General features: G+C 42.3%; 1 protein-coding gene across 1 annotated transcript in view; it reads left to right on the top strand.

Annotated features, from left to right (window-relative positions):
• The window catches only part of LOC117505830 (telomerase protein component 1-like), a 165,737-nt gene that overhangs the window by 112,043 nt on the left and 30,080 nt on the right, over window positions 1-23,614 (top strand). The window contains 10 exon segments of the mRNA XM_034165368.1: window positions 6,193-6,281; window positions 6,567-6,681; window positions 7,121-7,147; window positions 7,223-7,433; window positions 19,870-19,990; window positions 20,148-20,272; window positions 20,374-20,473; window positions 20,553-20,708; window positions 20,832-21,041; window positions 21,151-21,207. Coding sequence (XP_034021259.1) covers window positions 6,193-6,281; window positions 6,567-6,681; window positions 7,121-7,147; window positions 7,223-7,433; window positions 19,870-19,990; window positions 20,148-20,272; window positions 20,374-20,473; window positions 20,553-20,708; window positions 20,832-21,041; window positions 21,151-21,207 — 1,211 coding nt within the window.

Raw genomic sequence — 23,614 nt, 5'->3', positions numbered from 1 at the left:
AAAATTCTTTGGTTATGCAAACCGATTGTTCCAGCAGCTGTCCGAGTGGCTGGTCTCAGACGATTTCGGAGGTGAACATGCTGGATGTGGAGGTCCTGGGCTGGTGTGGTTACACGTGGTCTACGGTTGTGAGGCTGGTCGGATGTACTGCCAAATTCTCTGAAACGACTTTGGAGACGGTGTATGGTAGAGACATGAACATTCGATACACGAGCAACAGCTCTGGTTGACATTCCTGCTGTCAGCATGCCAATTGCCCGCTCCCTCAAATCTTGCGACATCTGTGGCATTGTGCTGTGTGATAAAACTGCACCTTTCAGAGTGGCCTTTTATTGTGGACAGTCTAAGGCACACCTGTGCACTAATCATGGTGTCTAATCAGCATCTTGATATGGCACACCTGTGAGGTGGGATGGATTATCTCAGCAAAGGAGAAGTGCTCACTATCACAGATTTAGACTGGTTTGTGAACAATATTTGAGGGAAATGGTGATATTGTGTATGTGGAAAAAGTTTTAGATCTTTGAGTTCATCTCATACAAAATGGGAGCAAAACCAAAAGTGTTGCGTTTACATTTTTGTTGAGTGAACACTACTGAACACTGCTATATATATGTACAACCCCTGGCAAAAATTATGGAATCACCGGCCTCGGAGGATGTTCATTCAGTTGTTACTTTTTTAGACCAAGCAGAGGAACAAAATATGGAATCACTCAATTCTGAGGAAAAAATTATGGAATCACCCTGTAAATTTTCATCCCCAAAACTAACACCTGCATCAAATCAGATTGATGCAGGTGATGTATGTATATATATGTATGTATGTATGTGTATATGTATATACAAGGTCTATTAGAAAAGTATCCGACCTTATTATTTTTTTCAAAAACCATATGGATTTGAATCACGTGTGATTACATCAGACATGCTTGAACCCTTGTGGGCATGCGAGAGTTTTTTCACGCCTGTCGGTTACGTCATTCGCCTGTGGGCAGTCTTTGAGTGAGGAGTCGTCCACCCGCTCGTCGATTTTTTTCATTGTTTAGGAATGGCTCAGAGACTGTTGCTTTGTTTGATAAAAAATTTTTCAAAACTGTAAGGCACAACTGAGTGGACACCATTCAATAAATTCAGCTGGTTTTCGGTAAAAATTTTAACGGCTGATGAGAGATTTTGGTCTGGTAGTGTCGCTTTAAGGACGGTCCACGGCGCCTGACGGCGATCTGCGCTTCGAGGCGGCAGCGTCTCGCCGTTTCAAGTTGAAAACTTCCACATTTCAGGCTCTGTTGACGCAGTAAGTCGTCAGAGAACAGAGAACTTTCAGAAGAAGTCGGCATGAGGAGTTTATTCGGACATTCCATTGTTAACGGTCATTTTGTAATGAAAGAACGTGCGGGCAGAGTCGCATGTCGGGCTGGACCCGACCGCGGGGGGTCGCGGCAGGAAAAACACCTCCGTTGGAAATCTTAACGGGCAAGTTGGAACATGCCCAAGCTGTTAAACAATTTCTCAGTTACTCACTTGTTGAAAGCCATTAAAAGCCGCCTGAATTCTACATATGGTTTTCAACACGGAGGTGTTTTTCCTGTCACGGCGCACACAGATTTGCCGAGTCGTCACGGAAACGACTCGGCGAATTTGCGCGTACGTCTTTCATTAAAAAAATGTCCTTAAACAGTGGAATGTCCGCATAAATTCCTCATTCCGGCCTCTTCTGAATCTTCTCTGTTCTCTCACGGTGTCCTGGGTGAATTAAGCCTTAAATTAGGATGTTTTCAGCTCGAAACAGGCCGACGACAGCGCCTGGAAGCGCTGCAGGACGTCCCGCTCCGTGGGAAGTCCTTACACCGACAGAAACACCCCATAATCTCTCATCAGCCGTTAAACTTTTCACAGAAAACCAGCTTAATTTCTCGAATAGTGTCCACTCGGATATTCCTCACAGGTCCAGAAAAAATTTTGATAAAGCAACGCGCGCCGTCTCGAGCAGCGTGTGAAACAAAGGAATTCAGCCGAGAGGGCGGGACCACATCTCACTCAAGGCCTGCCCACAGGGAAATGACGTCACCGACACGCGTGAAAAAACTCACGCATGCGCACGAGGGTTCAAGCATGATTGGTGTAATCGCATGTAATTCAAATCCATATAGTTAAAAAAAAAATAAAAGGGTCGGTTTATTATCTAAGAGACCTCGTATGTGTATATGTATGTGTGTGTGTGTGTGTACGTGTGTATGTGTGTACGTGTATATGTATGTATGTATATATATATATATATATATATATGTGTGTGTGTGTGTACAGTAGTGTTCAGAATAATAGTAGTGCTATGTGACTAAAAAGATTAATCCAGGTTTTGAGTATATTTCTTATTGTTACATGGGAAACAAGGTTCCAGTCGATTCAGTAGATTCTCACAAATCCAACAAGACCAAGCATTCATGATATGGACACTCTTAAGGCTATGAATTTGGGATATTAGTTAAAAAAAAAAAAAAAGTAGAAAAGGGGGTGTTCACAATAATAGCAGCATCTGCTGTTGACGCTACAAACTCAGATTATTATGTTCAAACTGCTTTTTTAGCAATCCTGTGAATCACTAAACTAGTATTTAGTTGTACATCTACAGTTTTTCATGATTTCTTCACATCTGCGAGGCATTAATTTTGTTGGTTTGGAACCAAGATTTTGCTCATTTACTAGTGTGCTTGGGGTCATTGTCTTGTTGAAACACCCATTTCAAGGGCATGTCCTCTTCAGCATAAGGCAACATGACCTCTTCAAGTATTTTGACATATCCAAACTGATCCATGATACCTGGTATGCGATATATAGGCCCAACACCATAGTAGGAGAAACATGCCCATATCATGATGCTTGCACCACCATCCTTCACTGTCTTCACTGTGAACTGTGGCTTGAATTCAGAGTTTGAGGGTCGTTTCACAAACTGTCTGTGGCCCTTGGACCCAAAAAGAACAATTTTACTCTCATCAGTCCACAAAATATTCCTCCATTTCTCTGTAGGCCAGTTGATGTGTTCTTTCGCAAATTGTAACCTCTTCTGCACGTCTTTTATTTAACAGAGGGACTTTGCGGGGGATTCTTGCAAATAAATTAGCTTCACACATGCGTCTTGATCAATGGGTGAGCATTTGCCATTCTGGTTATTCTTCTATCCATTTTGATGGTTGTTTTCCATTATCTTCCATGCGTCTCTGATTCACACCTGTTTGTTCCCCAAAATTGATGAACTCACTGACTGAATGCCATGCTACTATTATTGTGAACACCCCCTTTTCTACTTTTTTTTTTACTAATAGCCCAATTTCATAGCCTTAAGAGTGTGCATATCATGAATGTTTGGTCTTGTTGGATTTGTGAGAATCTACTGAATCTACTGGTACCTTGTTTCCCATGTAACAATAAGAAATATACTCAAAACCTGGATTAATCTTTTAAGTCACATAGCACTACTATTATTCTGATCACTACTGTACATTGTGATTTCTGGATTTTTTATTTATTTATTTATTTTTTTTAGATTATGTCTCTCACAGTGGACATGCACCTAAGATGAAAATTTCAGATGCCTCCATGATTTCTCAGCGGGAGAACTTGCAAAATCCCAGGGTGGTCAAATACATATTTTCCTCACTGTATATGTATATATATACGAGGTCTGTTAGAAAAGTATCCGACCTTATTATTTAAAAAAAAAAACATATGGATTTGAATCACGTGTGATTGCGTCAGACAAGCTTGAACCCTCGTGCGCATGCGTGAATTTTTTTATGCCTGTCGGTTGCGTCATTCGCCTGTGAGCAGGCTTTGAGTGAGGTGTGGTCCACCCTCTCAGCGGATTTTTATTGCGAATAAATGTCTGAACGATTTGGAGCTTTGCTGCATCAATTTTTTTACAGAAACTGTGAGAGACCTCCAGGTGGACACCGTTTGAAAAATGAATATGGCTTTCAGGGACGATTTTATGGGGATTAAACAGATTAAGGAGTGTTACTGCCGCTTTAACGACTGCCCACAATTCCTGAGAGCACAACGCGCAGACTGACACCCCGCTGAAACAACCAGATCATTTCCAACATGAAGGCTTTGTTGATCCGGGACCTCGTCTGATCTGTTTGTTTCAGCGGGGTGTCAGCCTGTCGATGGGGGCTGGGACTGCGCCGCGCTCTCAGGAGTTGTGGGCAGTCCTTAAAGTGGCAGTAACACTCCTTAATCTGTTTAATCCCCATAAAATTGTCCCTGAAAGCCATATTAATTTTTCGAACGGTGTCCACCTGGAGGTCTCTCACAGTTTCTGGAAAAAAATTGATGCAGCAAAGCTCCAAATCGTTGTGAAAATTTAAGGCTTTTAGGTGCGCCTTATGGTGCGGAAAATACACTATATATATATATATATATATATATATATATATATATATATATATATATATATATATATATATATATATATATATATTCTATTTCTACCTCATTTTCTTATGTCTTGTACTGTTACAAGTACATATTACTAATATTACTTATTTTTGCACATGCTGCTTGATGAACATTCTCCTCTACTTGCACTCATCTTGTGTGTTTTTTTAAGAGCTGACGTAACATGTGAATTTCTCCTCTGTGAGATCAATAAAGTTTATCTTATCTTACTCTCACTGTCAAAGCAACATCCCATTCTGTGCTAATCAAAGCAGCAACAATGTCAGTGTGGATGGCGCCACAGGGCAGAGGAAGGGACTGTGTGAATTTTCACTTCTCTCCGCTCTGTTTACTGCCTGCCATTGACCACGGTCCTTCTCCTCCCTGTCTTTGTGGGAACATTGGCAGACCTTCCCCAAGTGGAGCAGGGTGTGGCTTTGCTTTGAACCAGTGAAGCAGTGCTTTGATCTGCTGCTTTGTTGGTCCTTTGTTTTATTTCGCTTTATCTTCATTTTTCCCTGCTAAAACCCTAAAGAGCATATGTCTGTGAGTAATATGTACCTTTTTATGTTAAACCGACCCGGTGATAAAGCTCTTTCGTCTACTTTTTCCTCAACGAATTGTCACTTTTTTACTTTTTTCCCTTCATTCAGGAATCATCATGTGCCGTGTGACTGGGCCATTAGAACGATATAACCTGAAATGATTCAGTGACTTGAAAACGATTCAGTCATGTTTTAGCCAAAAATTCATGAAAACATGGAAGCAACATGGAATGTTTTAAATAAAGCAATTAGACTAAACTCTAAACACAAACAGCTGCCGGATTATTTTATTGATAATGATGTTGTGTATATCAGCAGCAAAAATATTGCTAATCAATTTAATGTTTTTTTTTTACAAATATTGGAGCTCATATTGCAAATTCCATGAACACAATTAACCAAAAGAAAACATCTAAAATAGGAAACAGAATAGTCTGTTTGTTGGGGAGGTTAGTGAACAGGAAGTCTTATGTAGTATGGCAATGAATGAATGAAATTAACAAAAAAATAAAATTCAACCAGTGTGGCTGTGAAATAAATACCTGGATAGTTGTGAGCTATCATGTTCCTGGTGTTATCTGCGCCAACGGCAGGATTCTTTTCGGAGATTTTCCACCCTGTGCAGGCTTCATGCAGTAATGCGCCAATATTTCTCCTAGTATGAGCTTTATTTAAAACTGTGCTTTGCAGAACAAAGGTCTTTATTTTCCAGCATTGATTTGAGCATGATGTCCAGCCATCTGTCATTATGGCTGCTCCTTCAGCATTGTGTGAAATATCCTACAAACAGTAAGAGGCTTATTCAGAACATCTCTGTCTTTCCGTTCTTTCCTAGTATCGATACAATCGATTGATTACCTTTTAAAACAATAATAGATTGATATGTTGTCCGGAAGGCAAACTTGGAGAGCACAGATCAATGTAGTTGGATCATAGGAATATAGATCGATACATCGATCTAGTGGATGTAACGTTACACCCCTAGTGAATTATGGTTGGTACATTTTGCCTCGCCAGGTGGTAGTCACACATCCTTTTTCAGGGGCCTAATGTTGAGATTTTTCAGGTCACACACTTTAGAAACTCTGTTTTGAGCTTTTTGTTGCTGTCTTTCTAAGTAATTATCTGTTTCAGACATTTAGTGATACTAACAGATCTCATGGAAAAAACATATATTGTGGATAATATCCATGAAACTCTTTCTGCAGCTCATCAGTGGGCGGTGGCGGACCCCCAGGGAACCGATACATTCTCTCACTGTGAGGCCAGCTCACTGAAGAACCTGCCTACTAACCTGGTTAGTAAAGTCTGCATCCATTACTCAGTTACTCAAACATGGATTTGTTTTGAAGCAAAACAAAAAACTGCATCTTAATATTGTGAATATTTCCTCATTAAAATTCAGACCTTAATGTCATACCAATACTTGATGTTGTGCAGTAATTCTCCAGCAGGGTCCCACAATAAAATACCCAACTGGTGTTCTAGCAAAAAGTCTTAAATGCATATTTCCTAATTGATTCTGGTTAGCGCTACACTATATTGTTGTGACTTCTGGCTGTTTCTGTGTAACTCTGGTTAGATGAAAAGTGACCAGTTGGAGGCGCTTCAGTTCCTGCTTTCCAGTTACTACTTCCTCTATGCTAACGTACGCCACGGCCTCCTGCATCACCTCATGGAGACGTACACCTTGTATAGTGAGTATTTATGAGTGCTGTAAGAGTAAAAAAAAAAAAAAATAGGTAGAGGACAAAATGGTAAACAAACTTGCGGACAGCAGAAAAGGTCTCAGATGTCTGCTCTAAGTTTTGAGCATGCACAAAACTTTTGAACGGACTCTCTGAACATCATCTGATAATGAACATATTTTCGTGAATGAGGAAAAAAGACTTTTTCATTTGGGCAGTGTGCAAGGTGTTATCTGTGTGTAGGGCTCCCAAAGTAAAAAGGTGCACAAAGCCACCGTGCACATGCAACTCATCTGGTGTGTTTCACGCCAAACCGTCATCAGGACAGGATGGAAAAATGCTGACTTATTTACTTATTTCTGCTGAATCTGGCAACATGGCTCACACGAATCACAGTAGAAGGTCCAACAAATGATGCTGATGTTTCCTGTTTATTTCTGACTTTCAGATGAGAAGTGCGAGTATGCAACTTCAGGTGAGTGTTTGGCGTCTGCGATGTTTTACGGCCTCTGAGAAACGCACAACTTTAACAGTCGCTCTGCTCTCTCAGCTGGCTCTCAGACCAGTCTGATGGACTGCTGGAGTTTCCTGCGGCGCCACGCCTCGCTCCTTCCCTCTTACCCGGCTCTGTTTATCCAGCAGGCTTTCAACGAGCCTCATCAGACGCCGGCTCACAGCTGGGCACGAAGTTTGACTGGAAAAGGAGGCGTGCGTGTAATTGAGTGGCAAAACAAAGAAGAGGAGATTCTCTTAAAGAACAGGTAAGTTTGATTTCTGCAAAGTGTTGCAGAAAAGCTCCCGTACCTCCCTAATTAATAATAACAATAGTAGCTTTATTTATAGAATATTTTCAAGATAAATACATTTCAAAGTGCCTTGTAATATACAAATTTTACATTTAATAAAATTCTGCAATTGAAAATGAAACTTGGATTATTTTTTTTTCTCCAAGTCATCAATATTTTATTTATTCATTGTGTGACATCAGTGTAGAAGATGGGAACAAATAGTGAAATACACAAATGAGGTGTTTACTGTCAATGTGATTTGTCACAACACAAAACTAAAAACATTTGAAATAAGTGATTGGTGAAAACTACAAAGAAAAAAAAATTGGCCAGCAAATGTAATTTCATATGAATACACGTAATATTTTAATATTTTATATTACAGCAAACTACCGCACAGAGCTGATGAGTCATAATGTGAAGTACAGCGGACTGCTTACCATTATTATATATCTATACACTGTATATGATATAGAATACAGAATATACAGAATATATAAGACTGTAGAGACTCGTAGACTGTGGAATAAAAATCTAGAAATGGACGGAGTTTCCCATCGATCGGACAGATGAGAAGAACAAGCAGTTATTTCCTGTTTGGGTGGATGCTCACGTGGGAGTGTAGCCCTATCCCTGAGACACCCAGGGGATTTTCTCCTGTGTTGAGGTCAGAGCTCCATATTTCCTGTGGTCTCTATCTTGGGTCGATGGCGCTCTTGCCTCTTCGAAGGTCTCTATGGCTTGTCTGACCTGGTGCCTCCACCTTTCCCTGTCAGCAGCTTTCTCCTCCCAGGTTGCTGAATTAACATTACAGTTCCTGAGGTTAGCCTTTAGTGCATCAGTTAAGCAGAGAAGGCTCTTCCCCAACCCTGTTTTCCCTCCTTTAGTTTCCTGTACAGCAGCATTTTTGGTATGTGTATATCAGGTATCCGGACAACATGTCTCCCCACCGGAGCTGGGCTTGGATGATCAGGCTTTTAAAACAGGGTAGCCCACATTTCTGCAGGACCTCTCATGCTTCACCACCTTGTCCTACTGCTTCATGTTGCATATTGAGCTCAGGCACCTCTGGTGAAACTGGTCCAGCTGCTGGATGTACTGACGGTAGGCTGTCCACATTTCACAACCATAGAGGAGGTCACTCAGGGCTACTGCTCTAGAGACGGCAGTGTTTGTGTGCGTTTTTATTCCATGCTTTTGTCACAGCCTCTTTGTCAGTCTTCCAAAGGATGAGCTAGCTTTGGAGATCTCATCATCCAGAGATCTGTCTGCATAAAAGAAAACCTGGAGATGGACAGGTCTCTGTCTGCATAAAAGAAAACCTGGAGATGGACAGGTCTCTGTCTGCATAAAAGAAAACCTGGAGATGGACAGGTCTCTGTCTGCATAAAAGAAATTTGGACTTTTTTCATCAGAATTTTTTCAGAAACTGTTAGAGACAGGCAGCTGTAAACCATTTGAAAAATTTACCTGTTTTTCAGTGAAAATTTTACAGGCTTCACAGAGAATAAGGAGTGTTACTACAGCTTTAAGGACTGCCCACAATGGCGCTCGGCACGCTACGCTCCGAGGCGCCATCGAGAGGCAGAAACCACCACATCATTTCTAAACGGATCGTGGTTGGCCAGCAACTGTGACCGTGACAGTATTATCTAAAACAATTCACAGTAAATATACACAATCTGTCTATACAGTGACATAATAGATTTTAAAAAGTAAGGAAAAATTGATTAAAACATGTATAATGTTCTAGAAAAGAAAGAATCGCAACCTTATGTGTACATAACAAAGTTCATGTTGAAAACGGAGAACTCCTTATCTTTGCGAGTGTGTACATTCACGTGCAAAGTGTCCATTTTTCCCACACTTCCAACATGTCAATTTCCTCTTTATTTCACGCCACAGGCTTTGCCTCTGGCTGCTCCGCTGCGCTGACCTTTGCCCTTTCCTGCAAAATACACTTCTTCCTCACACATCATTATGACTGCTCCGACAGGTTTAAAACTGCTGTGTCTGGTACGAAATCATAGTCTGCTGTATTTTCCACTCCACATCTCTCTTGCCTTTTTGTAAAATCACTGGTGTTCTCTTTTATGGTATCAAATTATTTTGTTGTGGAGTTTAACTGTAATTTACCCGAGAAGTTAACTGTCTCTCGCCATATTTTTAAGTGTTCACGTGATGCTGGATATTTTGTCTCCATGTGTCTAAAATCATTTGACTGTGGCTGTGTGTCATGTTTGCTGTAAGAACAACAACAATTGCCCATTTTAGCCGTTCGTGGGGTTATCTCATAGGGAGATCTAACGAACGGGTTGTTATTCTTTTTTCGCTGTTTGGTCGCCGATCAGCCTGAAAAGTGTCACCACTTCGACCTCTGAGAGGTGGGTGACCTTGCTTAAGGCTTCTTTCCAGACTCGTAGGCTTGCAAACAGGTGTGGTGCTTATCGAGTGTTTACAACTTACTTCGCAGACAGTATGGCTTTGTTTAGGTCTTTTGGTTAGACAGATGTCAGGCCAACCCGCGATTCAGTTGTGCACGCTCTCAGACATACATACACATTCACACAAACACATTCACACCGCCGCACTTCAGCTGTTATCACGTTTTAACTCCGCTGTTTTCACGTTTCTGCTCCAACCGCTTTTTTAATATTTCCCGTGGATAATATTAAGGGAACGATTTATCCCAGAATTTTACGGCTTGCCCACCAAAGGTTTCACCGACCCGACACTGTACAGGTTTTATGTTGTGAAAGTGTGATGACACGGACCCACAACAGGGGCGTAAATGAACGGACAATGAAAATGCCAAAATATAACAATTTAATGTTGTGAAATGTGCACAACGGAATACAGATGCTGCTTTTAGGTAACAGTCAATTAAATAACAGGTGACGTGTGGGCAGGCTCGAGGATAGGAGATGCCTGTCCAGAGAAGAGCCGGGCCCCACACGATTTCCACTGCCAACGGAGACCTGCAACACACCGGAGCCGCCCAGTCCTGAGTCCCCAGGTGGCCACTGTCTCCAGCTGTCAGATCTGGTACTGCTGGCAGGAAGAACAAACAGGTTATGTGGGTGTGCGAACACCCAGCAACAGTCAGCAAACTCACAGTTCCTTCCTGAAGGAAAAGTCCTCCACTCCCAGGTAGCAGGAAAACAGAGTACGTGCAGTGCCTACTGTAATACTTAAGAAATTTAGGAGTGGAAACGCCAGCTCCTCCAAATTCCCACAAAACCAGCTCCAAGCTGTAAGTATACAGAAGGTTACGACTGCAAAGAGTTCAGAAGCAAATATATGCGTACGGCACAGAAACGGCTGAGAGGTTTACCTGTCGGGTAAGCTGATATCTCGGCAGGGAGGTGGAGTCACTGCCCGGCTTATGTAGGAAGGTGGTGATGATGGTAAATGAGTGACAGCTGTCATCCCGGTGGTGATGATGGTAATGAGTGACAGCTGTCATCCCGGTGCTCCTGGTTGCTCTTGGGAGGGGACTGCGCCCTCTGGTGCCTGAAGCCCGCCTTCAGGCAGGGCGCCCTCTGGTGTTGGGCCAGCAGTACCTCCTCTTCCGGCGGCCCACACAACATTTTACGCGCTTTAACCGGACCCGAAAGTGGTCTTAGTTGTCTCTTGCTTATTTTTGTTCCAAATTGTAAACTGCTGTTGGCTCTACATGTAGCTGACAGCCCGCATCAGGTGTCTGACAGAGCGGGGATGGAGTGTGAGCGCACGGCTCCGTGACAGATGGTTTCCAACCGCTGTGCCACCTCATTTTTTCCCTTTCTCTTTCAGAAAGTAGAATTTAATGCTTTACAGCCTGACTTTTACCTCACACCTTACAACTTGCAGCATTTTAGTCAAGAGGCGAACCTAAAAGACATTGCGGGTTTTTTTTCCGCTGTGACTCCCAGCCACACGTGCACGTAAGAAAAACAGGTCTCACCTGCGATCAAACTCTGCCGCTGAAATTCGAATGCCTTCAGCCCGGGTAAGCGCCGACCCGTCAGGGAGGAGTCCGTCCCCCGGAAAAGGGTCTGTGGGATCTGGTCCTGGCCGTGGTCGCGGTCTGTCATGGGGTCCTCCGTCACAGGCTGACGACTTCCCGGTCTGTTGGCATCCGGCTCCAAAGGACCATGAAATGTCAGAGTTGAACCTGAAAAGAACAACAACTCAGTTAACACAGAAAATAATCACGCAGGAGACACTGAATTTCTTTTCCTGAATCAGGAGAGAGCAAACAGACGTGATCCTTGTCACTGACCATCCCGTCAGCTCTGAAGAGTCCGCCCACTCTGCTCCTGTATTTATTGAAATGAAGTTACATACAGACATATGGAAGAGACAGTATACAAAAACACAGTGGTGACTCGAAGTCTGTTCTCGCATCGATATGAAAATTGTTATGGCTTTATGCCTCCAGTTTCACGGACTGTCCTCAGACAGATACAAGTCTTCTCATAACATGAAGAAAACAGCGTTAACCCTGAGCTGGTGTGCAGGTCACACCACTCTCTGCTCAAGGCTGGACTGTTAATTAAAATGTACATCTGTGCTTAGTGAAAAACAAGGCTATGCTACTGCTCACACTTTCCATGTGAGCAAAAGTTTATCTTCCCGTGTGAGCAGTTTAATGATTACTTTAGCAGTTCAGTGATTAACTAAGAGAGTAATATTAAGTGAGATCACATATATATATAAGACAGGATCAAAGACATAATCAAAGACATTAATAATTGATAAGTACCTTGAAAATTCCCCATCAGATGGACAGGTCTCTGTCTACATATTAAAAAAACCTGGAGATGAACAGGTCTCTGTCTGCATAAAAAACCTGGAGATGGACAGGTCTCTGTCTGCATTAAAAAAAAGCCTGGAGATGGACAGGTCTCTGTCTGCATAAAAAAAAAAAAATAAAATCTGGAGATGGACAGGTCCCTGTCTGCATTAAAAAAAAACCTGGAGATGGACAGGTCTCTGTCTGCATAAAAAAAAAAAAAAAACCTGGAGATGGACAGGTCTCTGTCTGCATAGAAAAAAAAAAAAACCTGGAGATGGACAGGTCTCTGTCTGCATTAAAAAATAAAAAAATAAATAAATGGAGACGGACAGGTTTCTGTCTGCATAAAAAAAAAACCTGGAGATGGACAGGTCTCTGTCTGTGTGTTTCACTGCCATGCATGTTTTGGTGTTTTATCCCTATGAGATGTTTGTTGTTATCTACATACTTTCAGGGGACCTTGCCGATGTCGCCATTTCCCAAACTCCTGACAGCTCTAATGGCTCGGGAATTGTCAACTGACAAACATCAGTAAAGGCTTCTAGAATTTAACGGCCCTTGGGCAATGCTTACAGACAATACAATACAAGTATGATCCTTCTGTTTCTCTGTATATGACCCATGGTCATCAATGTCAAGTCATGAAATGACATGAATGAAGCAGTGTGCTCTTATAATGTCCCTGCACATCTGCTGGCCCTGTGTCCAGCGAGCAGCGCGCCGAAGGGACTATAGCTCACGTGGGTGACATGACATTCAGATCACCAGCTGAGTGTACACGTGATCAGGTGGTTCTTTTCACTTGGCACAGTCTGCCTATGTGCAGGCTGAAACAGGCACTCCAACCCGTTAAAAAGGCGACATGTTTTTATGCATTTCCATGTGAGGTCAGCAAGCACACACATACACCTCAGAGGACAGTTGTAACGTCATGTCCGTCAAAACACAGTGCATGTGCTCCAGCTGTGACTTGTAGGTCAACAGATCTCAGCAGCTGCTGCTGTTTGCAGACACGCCCACCTGTTCGATCAGCACACAGAACAGTGTGTCACTCTGTTTCTGTCTTCTGTGATTATTTATTTGACTTATTTGTTATGTAATTGTGTATGTAGTTATTGCCGTAATTATTTATATACTTGTCCTGACTGTGTTCTCTGTGTTTTTAATTTTACATGTTGTGCGCACTAAGCTGTGATTTCCAACTGTCAGTGAGTGGCTGGTCGGTGATCAATCAATCAATCAATCAATCGATTTTCAATCAATTTTTTTTTTATATAGTGCCAAATCACAACAAACAGTTGCCCCAAGGCGCCTTATACTGCAAGGCAAGGCCATACAATAATTATGTAAAACCCCAACGGTCAAAACGACCCCCTGTGAGCAAGCACTTGGCTACAGTGGGAAGGAAAAACTCCCTTTTAACAGGAAGAAACCTCCAGCAGAACCAGGCTCAGGGAGGGGCAGTCTTCTGCTGGGACTGGTTGGGGCTGAGGGAGAGAACCAGGAAAAAGACATGCTGTGGAGGGGAGCAGAGATCGATCACTAATGATTAAATGCAGAGTGGTGCATACAGAGCAAAAGAGAAAGAAACAGTGCATCATGGGAACCCCCCAGCAGTCTACGTCTATAGCAGCATAACTAAGGGATGGTTCAGGGTCACCTGATCCAGCCCTAACTATAAGCTTTAGCAAAAAGGAAAGTTTTAAGCCTAATCTTAAAAGTAGAGAGGGTGTCTGTCTCCCTGATCTGAATTGGGAGCTGGTTCCACAGGAGAGGAGCCTGAAAGCTGAAGGCTCTGCCTCCCATTCTACTCTTACAAACCCTAGGAACTACAAGTAAGCCTGCAGTCTGAGAGTGAAGCGCTCTATTGGGGTGATATGGTACTACGAGGTCCCTAAGATAAGATGGGACCTGATTATTCAAAACCTTATAAGTAAGAAGAAGAATTTTAAATTCTATTCTAGAGTTAACAGGAAGCCAATGAAGAGAGGCCAATATGGGTGAGATATGCTCTCTCCTTCTAGTCCCCGTTAGTACTCTAGCTGCAGCATTTTGAATTAACTGAAGGCTTTTTAGGGAACTTTTAGGACAACCTGATAATAATGAATTACAATAGTCCAGCCTAGAGGAAATAAATGCATGAATTAGTTTTTCAGCATCACTCTGAGACAAGACCTTTCTGATTTTAGAGATATTGCGTAAATGCAAAAAAGCAGTCCTACATATTTGTTTAATATGCGCTTTGAATGACATATCCTGATAAAAAATGACTCCAAGATTTCTCACAGTATTACTAGAGGTCAGGGTAATGCCATCCAGAGTAAGGATCTGATTAGACACCATGTTTCTAAGATTTGTGGGGCCAAGTACAATAACTTCAGTTTTATCTGAGTTTAAAAGCAGGAAATTAGAGGTCATCCATGTCTTTATGTCTGTAAGACAATCCTGCAGTTTAGCTAATTGGTGTGTGTCCTCTGGCTTCATGGATAGATAAAGCTGGGTATCATCTGCGTAACAATGAAAATTTAAACAATACCGTCTAATAATACTGCCTAAGGGAAGCATGTATAAAGTGAATAAAATTGGTCCTAGCACAGAACCTTGTGGAACTCCATAATTAACTTTAGTCTGTGAAGAAGATTCCCCATTTACATGAACAAATTGTAATCTATTAGACAAATATGATTCAAACCACCAGGTGATCAGCAGAAAGGCGCCTTGCCATGCTGTGTGCGCTCAGACGTGGCTAATCTTCTCAGATGTGATCTTGTCTGTACATAATTATCATCATGTCATGCAAGTGTGCCCGCCTTGCATGCCACGTGTTGGGGTTGGGGGTGTAGGGTTGTGGCGACAGCTGTACGAGGCGTTTGAGGCGGCTCCGATTTTTCATGGTGTCAGTGGAATGTAGCTGCTAATGTTAAGAAGTGAGGCACAGATTAATTCCAAAGTTTGCACAAGTATGATGTTGTGTTATGACGACTCGTTCTTAAGTGATAACTGTCCATTTTGATCCAGTCACGGTAAAAGCAGCAGCTGTGAGAAGGTTTTGTGCACCTGCACATCTACGAGTCATAAATGCAGCCTGTTAAAACGCTAATAAGTGTTGTATATAACTGTGAAAAATCTAATCAATATTTATATCTGTGTCATCACAGAGACATTCCACGTCCATTAAGTGGCAATAAACAGCTGACATGCAGGTTAAAATAATGTAACAGCCGTTTTAACTCACATGTCAGCTGTTTTGTTTTTATTAAGGGATTATTCAACATTAAAATTAATTAAAAGTTTCTTATGGAGATTGACAGTATTATGACATTTGAGAGAGTCTACAAGCTTAATACGGATTATATATTGTTCAATTTCAGCCAGACGTCTGCCTAAATTGGGGGTTAAAACAGCTGCTGCTGTGCGCGCGTGCGCACACACACACACACACACACACACACACATACATTCTCAAAGTAAAAAAATACTTCCATTGAAAACTCCATTGAAAAGAACACAAAGCAAAAGATCAAAAAGAAACATTCCACTCACCCCAGTGTAAAGATTTCCAAATTAGTCCATTGCGTGCGATCGCAATCATGATCGCCAGCCATGGAACGGTCCACTCGTCGTCACTCGGATCCACAGCCAAAGATAATTTTCAAGTTCCACTCGGTCAGAGAATAATGTTCAGGTCCACTCGCTCTCGGGTTCTGATCGCGCCCGCGGGCTTAATGTCCGATCACAGCTCTGCCTTCAACTCCATTATCTCCTGAAAATGGCATCTTCTGAGTTTTTCCAGCCATGCCCATGATCACAGCAGCAGCATCCTTCACGACACTTTAATTTCCAAAATCTGACAGACTCTGAAAAAAGTTGAGTTTTGAGGTGAAATGTGTCATCACCAATGTAAATCCAAGCCACTGCTTTCAAAAAGAAAATGCTCAGAAGCTTCGTTATTGGACATAACCTCATTTGTTTTGCTCCATCTGTCTCTGTTTGGGATGTTTCTGTTTTGCTCTTAACTACGTCACACGCAGAGAAATGCCAAGTGAGACGTTACTGGAAATGCCCCTGTTTCTTCGCTTCGGGAGAGGAATAAAAAAACATCAGAAACCACTAATTATGAGCACATATGTGCAGGGAGACTTATATAATTAATAGTACTCATAATTAGTACTTTGATCTTGTGTTGCTAACTGCAACGTTAAAACACATGCGACATGTCCTTTAAGCCGTCACATATTCACTACTAAGATGCCTCTGTGTGCTTCTCTGTACCTCACATGTGCCAAGCATCATCGTATAGTGAGCCACGACTGACCTGTCATTTGAGCCCCGTCCAGCCTGGAATGGCTTGTGTTGCCACATATGATCCACATCAAGCCACATATGATCCGTGTAGCAACCATATAGCGTGACGTTGGTGCACATTTAGGCATGGGTTTGGTCCAAACCTCCAGCCCTCCCACACATGGTCCCTTTTAAAGTGTGTGTTTTCACTTCACCAGTGGTGGGCACAGCAAACCAAAAAATTATCTTTGATAACATATATTGAGCTAACTGAAAAGTTATCTTTTATAAAGCTAAACCGATAATTTCCAGTATTGTCTCCGGTACAGATGCAACTACGAACAAGCTGATTTTGAGTTTTAACACCACAATCGCTTCTGGTAGCATCAAAGGCGACCACAGACCCAAACAATGAGTCAGCATTTCTGTCTTTGAGCGCCCTGCCCTCTGCTGGAAGCTCCTGTTTACTACATAGCTTCCAGCAGCAAAGCAGCTGAGAGGAGCAGCAAAACTCAACTCTCTACTCAGTAGCAGCGTCACCGTGAGACAGAGATCTTGGAAAATAAAGCAGTGCTGACTTATGGTTTGGTTTATAAATAAAATTAATACTAATAGAATTACTTCATTAATGTCAATTCTGTCTGAATAATGCACTTATTCTGCATTTTTACACCAAACACAGACAGACACCAAAGGGATTATGGGTAACATGTGCTTCCGCTAACACTGATTGGTTGACTCATTCATTCTATGTAAACCAACACGTTAATGTGAGGTGTGTCCTGTGTTGGTGTTTGCAGATAATGTGCTTTAATAAAATGTCATTTTTTTATTTGTAAAAAAAAAAAAAAAAAAAAAAAAGCTAAGTTGTAGTTAGATAACCGTCTGATATAACCGGTGTCAAAATAAATAGAACACTGCCATGATCTACTGGTGCCCAGACGCTCAGTACTTAAAGCCTGGTTCACACGGCAGGATAATTAGGCCGATATCGGATCCGATCTTCCCCTTCTGACAATCTTAAGGATACTCTGACAGTCGTGATGATGCTAAAGATGATCTTATCAGATATTCCTGCCATGTGTGGTGTGTTCAGAGTGCTATGATGTGCTCGGAAGGATGTCAGGGGCGCTCTGGTCGCAAATCGGGGATATTCAACATGTTGGATTGTCTTGGCCCGATATTGCAGCGCGTGTGGTGTCCTCCGACCACAAACGAGCATGTAGCCTGCTAAATGTGATGTGTAGCCAATCAGAAAGCGAGGTGACGAACGCATGGAGCAGAAAATAAAATCAAAACAGCTGTTCTAACTTACCAGAAAGTCTGATGGTCATGCTGTCTCCACTCCTTTAAGGAATGCCTTTTTTTCTTTTTGTATTATTTTTTCCCTCTGTTTTAAATAGTCCCCAAAGTATCTCCGTTTGTTTACTCTGAAGTCACGTTTAATCTCGAGAGATTTTGCGAGATTTCCTGTCTGAGCTGTGAATGTTCGTGTGTGAAATCTGTTTGTGTATGGTGTTGTTGTCCTTACTGTGTGGCTGAACACCACACATTGTACGACCAAACCTGTTAGATCTATGATTTTGTTTTATCTTCATGTGTGTGGTCTCTCAGGTTTTGGAAACCTAAAGATAATTTTAAAATCCTGTCGTGTGAACCAGGTTTTAGGGCAAATACTGCCATGAACACTACTGGCCAGTAGATGGCAGTAGAGACCGTGAAAACTTGCCAAAACAAAATTCCAGATAACCGCAGCCGCAGAGCTCTGGCCACCGAGAGAGGACTTGAATTCTTTGCGGGTCCCGCATCCGTACCTCCGGAGGCAGTGAGCGAAGGGAGAGTTCTGCGTGTGTCTGTTTATAATCTTCTCGCCCAGAAGAAAAAAGAGTGTGTTTATGCAGGAGAGAAAAGTGAGAAAATGTTAATGCCTGTTTGAGAAAAGTGTATAAAGTGTGTAGTGAGGGGTTTTACAGCCTTTAAACATCTATAATAATTGCAAAAAATAGCGCTGACTACTTCGCGGATTTCGCTTATTGCAGGTTATTTTTAGAACGTAACTCCCGCGATAAACGAGGGACCACTGTACTGTGGAACAAAGACGACAGACAGTGTTTGACATAAGCAGGACTCTAAAGAGCAAACAGGAAGCAATTGCAGCGCACAATGATTCCAATTGAAAATAATGGAGAAGCAAACTGGGCTTCTTCTGGCATTTTTACATAAAACAAACACAATAACAACATCTATAAACCCAGAGAATATATTCACAAGAGTGTTAGGCACAATATACAAAGAGTTTAATGCTGTTGTCCGTGTGGAGCCTGATCAGAGCGTCTCAAATGCATTTCTCCTGTCGTGACTGTACCGGGATTACCCATAATGCACCACCTGCACACAGCATGTCCACACTAAAACCTTCAAAATTAGTGCAGTACTTTAAAACTAAAACATATAGTTGATATTTTTGCTTTATAAAACTTCAGAAGTGACGTTAATTTAAATAACTTGTCCGAAATTAGTTTGGTTAAAATTTTAACCATAAGTTAGAACTGTATGTCTCTATATGGTTTCCAAAGTTAACTGAAAAGCTAATCCATTAATGAAAACATTAGCTTCCAGAATTAGCAGTAAGTGGAGTAGCGGAACTGTGCCCACCACTGATCAGAGTACATAAATGTGGGAAGCGGTAGTTTTAAATTATGGGACTCCATTTCTACCCTTTTTTAACTGATAAGTGTGAACCCGGTGTCGCCGACGGAACAGCCCCCGCTAAAAATCAGTCAGCCCTGCCTTCACTGCGCATGCGTCATCAGCTGCGGTTCACGGATTATCACCTCGTTTCTGCTTCAAACTGCACTCCAGTCATCATCTATCTCAATGACAGATATCAAGCTTTACTACAACAATCATTTCCACATAAATTCAGCATTATTTCATCATAAAAGGTGATGAAAGCGATCAGACTGCTGCGGCTACACGAGCTGTTAGCTGATGCGTTCACTGCGCGTCAGTCATTTCAAAGCGTCAGAGTTTTGCCTCGTTTCTGCTTAAAACTGACTTAAGAATGATTTAAAAGGTTATACCTTGTCACCTGATGGTTAATAATCACATTAATCTATTTGATTGCTTTAGGTGAAGAGACTGTTTCAGACGTGCGGCTGAGGTCCGAAATGATGCATCCACAGTGGAGGCAGGGCGGACTCATTTTTAGGGGCGGACTGTTCTGTCTGTGACACCCGCACTGATACAATTTTTTAAATGTTTAGTTCATTAACGGGAACCTGTTAAGATTTTTTTTTATTCATAAACTGGAACCTGGTACTGATCTTGTGTGTTTCCATCCAGCGAGCTGCTGTCGACCTTCTCCTCTGAACCGACTTCTCTGGTAATGAGCTTGGATGGTGAGCTGATGGTGGTCGGTACTGAAAACGGAACGCTGCATTTCATCGACACAAAGACCGGCCAGGTGCCAACACGCTTTACTCCCAGATCTCTCTTAGATGTTCAGGCTTTATTTTCACGTATCTGACTGTTGTTCACCCTCTTTGTGACGCCTCCTGGAATGTGTCCTGATGTTTGTGTCTCCTCTGACAACTTCCACTGTGTCTTGTGGTTGGTAACAGGAAGTGAAATCGCTGGTGAGCAGCTGCGACGGCATCTCGAGTTGTGTGTTTCTGAGTGACAGTCGTCTTGCTGCGACCTCCCACGATGGGCGAATAGAGCTGTGGGACACTGAGAACGGCTGCAGGTGGGAGGAATGCTGGAAAATGCCCTCTGGCCTAAACGGTCTTTGATACCGCCGCACGCCGTAGCGCGGTGTGATGTCTGTGCTGCTTTTTTTGTTTGCAGGACGGGTCTGATTGATGGCCACACCAACATGATAACAGGAAGTGCGCTGTCTGTGGACAGGAAGCATCTTGCGACGGCGTCTCTGGATTGCATGCTGAAAGTCGGTGCCACACCCACTGCTGTAGAAGTAAACGATCATTGATTGGCTGTTGGGTTGACAGCACTTTAATCACCTGCAGGTCTGGTCTTCTGCTCAAGCACACGAGGCGGCGTCCATGCTCAGCCCCAGCCCTTTGAACTGTGTGACCTTTGACCCCGAGGGTCACCTGCTGGCTGCTGGGTGTTGGAATGGCACGGTGACCATGTGGAACTGGCTTCAAGACAAAGTCCAAACTGTGAGTTGAAGTAAAAGACGTGACTGTTCTTATTTTTCACATTATAGTTCATCAGCCAGAGACGTGAACACGTTCATGTCCTGATCCAGTGTCTGTCTCTCTGTCTCTGGTGTGGTCTGTCAGTCTCTGTCAGGCCATCGCAGCTCGGTGCGCAGCGTCTCCTTCAGCTCGTCCTCCATGTTGGTCTCGGGCTGTCTGTCCGGAGAGGTCAGGGTGTGGGCCGTGTCCACGTCCACGTGCGTCGGCTGCTTCCAGGCTCACTGCGGAGCCGCCGAGGCTCTCGCCTTCCTGGACCACGGCACCATGCTGCTGAGTGCCGGCTGCGATCACACGGTGAGAAGTGTCATCTCTGTCACTGTCTTTCTGTCTCTCTGTCTTTCTCTCTTTCTCTATCTGTCTTTTTGACTCTGCCTCTTTTTCTGTCTGTGTCCCTGTCAAACAGCTCCAGCTCTGGTCCCGAGGACTTGGTCGCTCTGTGATTACCTTAAAAACTGATGATGTGAGTCACTCATTCATCTTTTTATACTAATAACTGTAATTATAAGTTTTAGATCTCTCTCTCACTCACTCACTCACTCACTCACTCACTCACTCACTCACTCACTCACTCACTCACTCACCCTTGTTCATGTGATCATAAGTACAACCCCTGGCAAAAATTATGGAATCACCGGCCTCGGAGGATGTTTATTCAGTTGTTTAATTTGTAGAAAAAAAGCAGATCACAGACATGACACAAAACTAAAGTCATTTCAAATGGCAACTTTCTGGCTTTAAGAAACACTATAAGAAATCAGGAAAAATAATTGTGGCAGTCAGTAACGGTTACTTTTTTAGACCAAGCAGAGGAAAAAAATATGGACTCACTCAATTCTGAGGAAAAAAATTATGGAATAATGAAAAACAAAAGAACGCTCCAACACATCACTAGTATTTTGTTGCACCACCTCTGGCTTTTATAACAGCTTGCAGTCGCTGAGGCATGGACTTAATGAGTGACAAACAGTACTCTTCATCAATCTGGCTCCAACTTTCTCTGCTGTTGCCAGATCAGCTTTGCAGGTTGGAGCCTTGTCATGGACCATTTTCTTCAACTTCCACCAAAGATTTTCAATTGGATTAAGATCCGGACTATTTGCAGGCCATGACATTGACCCTATGTGTCTTTTTGCAAGGAATGTTTTCACAGTTTTTGCTGTATAGCAAGATGCATTATCATCTTTAAAAATGATTTCATCATCCCCAAACATCCTTTCAATTGATGGGATAAGAAAAGTGTCCAAAATATCAATGTAAACTTGTGCATTTATTGATGATGTAATGACAGCCATCTCCCCAGTGCCTTTACCTGACATGCAGCCCCATATCATCAATGACTGTGGAAATTTACGTTCTCTTCAGGCAGTCATCTTTATAAATCTCATTGGAAAGGCACCAAACAAAAGTTCCAGCATCATCACCTTGCCCAATGCAGATTTCATCCAGTCATCCACAGTCCATGATTGCTTTTCCTTAGCCCATTGTAACCTTGTTTTTTTTCTGTTTAGGTGTTAATGATGGCTTTCGTTTAGCTTTTCTCTATGTAAATCCCATTTCCTTTAGGCGGTTTCTTACAGTTTGGTCACAGACGTTGACTCCAGTTTCCTCCCATTCATTCATTTGGTCCAGAGTTTAGACACAGCTGACTGTGAACAACCAACATCTTTTGCAACATTGCGTGATGATTTACCCTCTTTTAAGAGTTTGATAATCCTCTCCTTTGTTTCAATTGACATCTCTCGTGTTGGAGCCATGATTCATGTCAGTCCACTTGGTGCAACAGCTCTCCAAGGTGTGTTCACTCCTTTTTAGATGCAGACTAACGAGCAGATCTGATTTGATGCAGGTGTTAGTTTTGGGGATGAAAATTTACAGGGTGATTCCATAATTTATTATTCAGAATTGAGTGAGTCCATATTTTTTTCCCTCTGCTTGGTCTAAAAAAGTAACTGTTACTGACTGCCACAATTATTTTTCCTGATTTCTTATAGTGTTTCTTAAAGCCAGAAAGTTGCCATTTGAAATGACTTTAGTTTTGTGTCATGTCTGTTATCTGCTTTTTTTCTACAAAATTAAACAACTGAATGAACATCCTCCGAGGCCGGTGATTCCATAATTATTGCCAGGGATTGTAGTAAAGAGTGTCAGGAACATGAGTCCAGAAGTTAGTTAACAAAGATTTCTCACTGAATTAAAATGCAATCACTAATCTTGGACACTCCAGTTGTACAGTGGCCTAAAATACACTGTATAACTTTAGATTTTTTTATTTTTAGTTTTACAGGTTAACTGCCATCTGAGGAAGATTTTAAATTCAAAGTTAGTTTTGAAATCAGTTTTTCCTCATCATGGACACAAACTGCTAACTGTTCTTTCTGTAGCATATTGAATAGGTTTTAGATTTTTTTCCAAAGGCAGATGGACTCTACGAATATAAGCAACATGTTGGTCGTCGCTGGGGACATCCTGCAGCAGCCTATACTCAAGGTTATTAAAATGGAGCAATATCTCCATCTGGTGGACATTTACTGTTTATGCAGGAACAATAGAGTTTCATATTTTCTCATATTTAATGATGCTATGAGGGATGGTTTCTGGATTCTACTTATTGGTTTGAGTGTCTATTCCCTTTTCTGTTTGTGGACAGGCTTCTGTGTGTGTGTGTGGGGGGGGGGGGGGGGGGGGGGGGGTTGGTCCACACAGGAAATGGGCATCAATACACACATTTTCCTTGTTGCCAGGTGGAGATTTGATGTGTGACACAAATTTTCCAACATGGAACAAAACCATGCTGATGTTTCACGCAGTATAGAAAAGCAGACAAATAGAAGATTTGTCACACTCCAAACTATTTTTGAAAGGGTGCT

This window comes from Thalassophryne amazonica, unplaced genomic scaffold, assembly GCF_902500255.1.
Source record: "Thalassophryne amazonica unplaced genomic scaffold, fThaAma1.1, whole genome shotgun sequence".
NCBI classification, from domain to species: domain Eukaryota; kingdom Metazoa; phylum Chordata; class Actinopteri; order Batrachoidiformes; family Batrachoididae; genus Thalassophryne; species Thalassophryne amazonica.
Note: the sequence above shows the minus strand (reverse complement) of the source record. Positions and strands in the feature narration are given on the sequence as shown.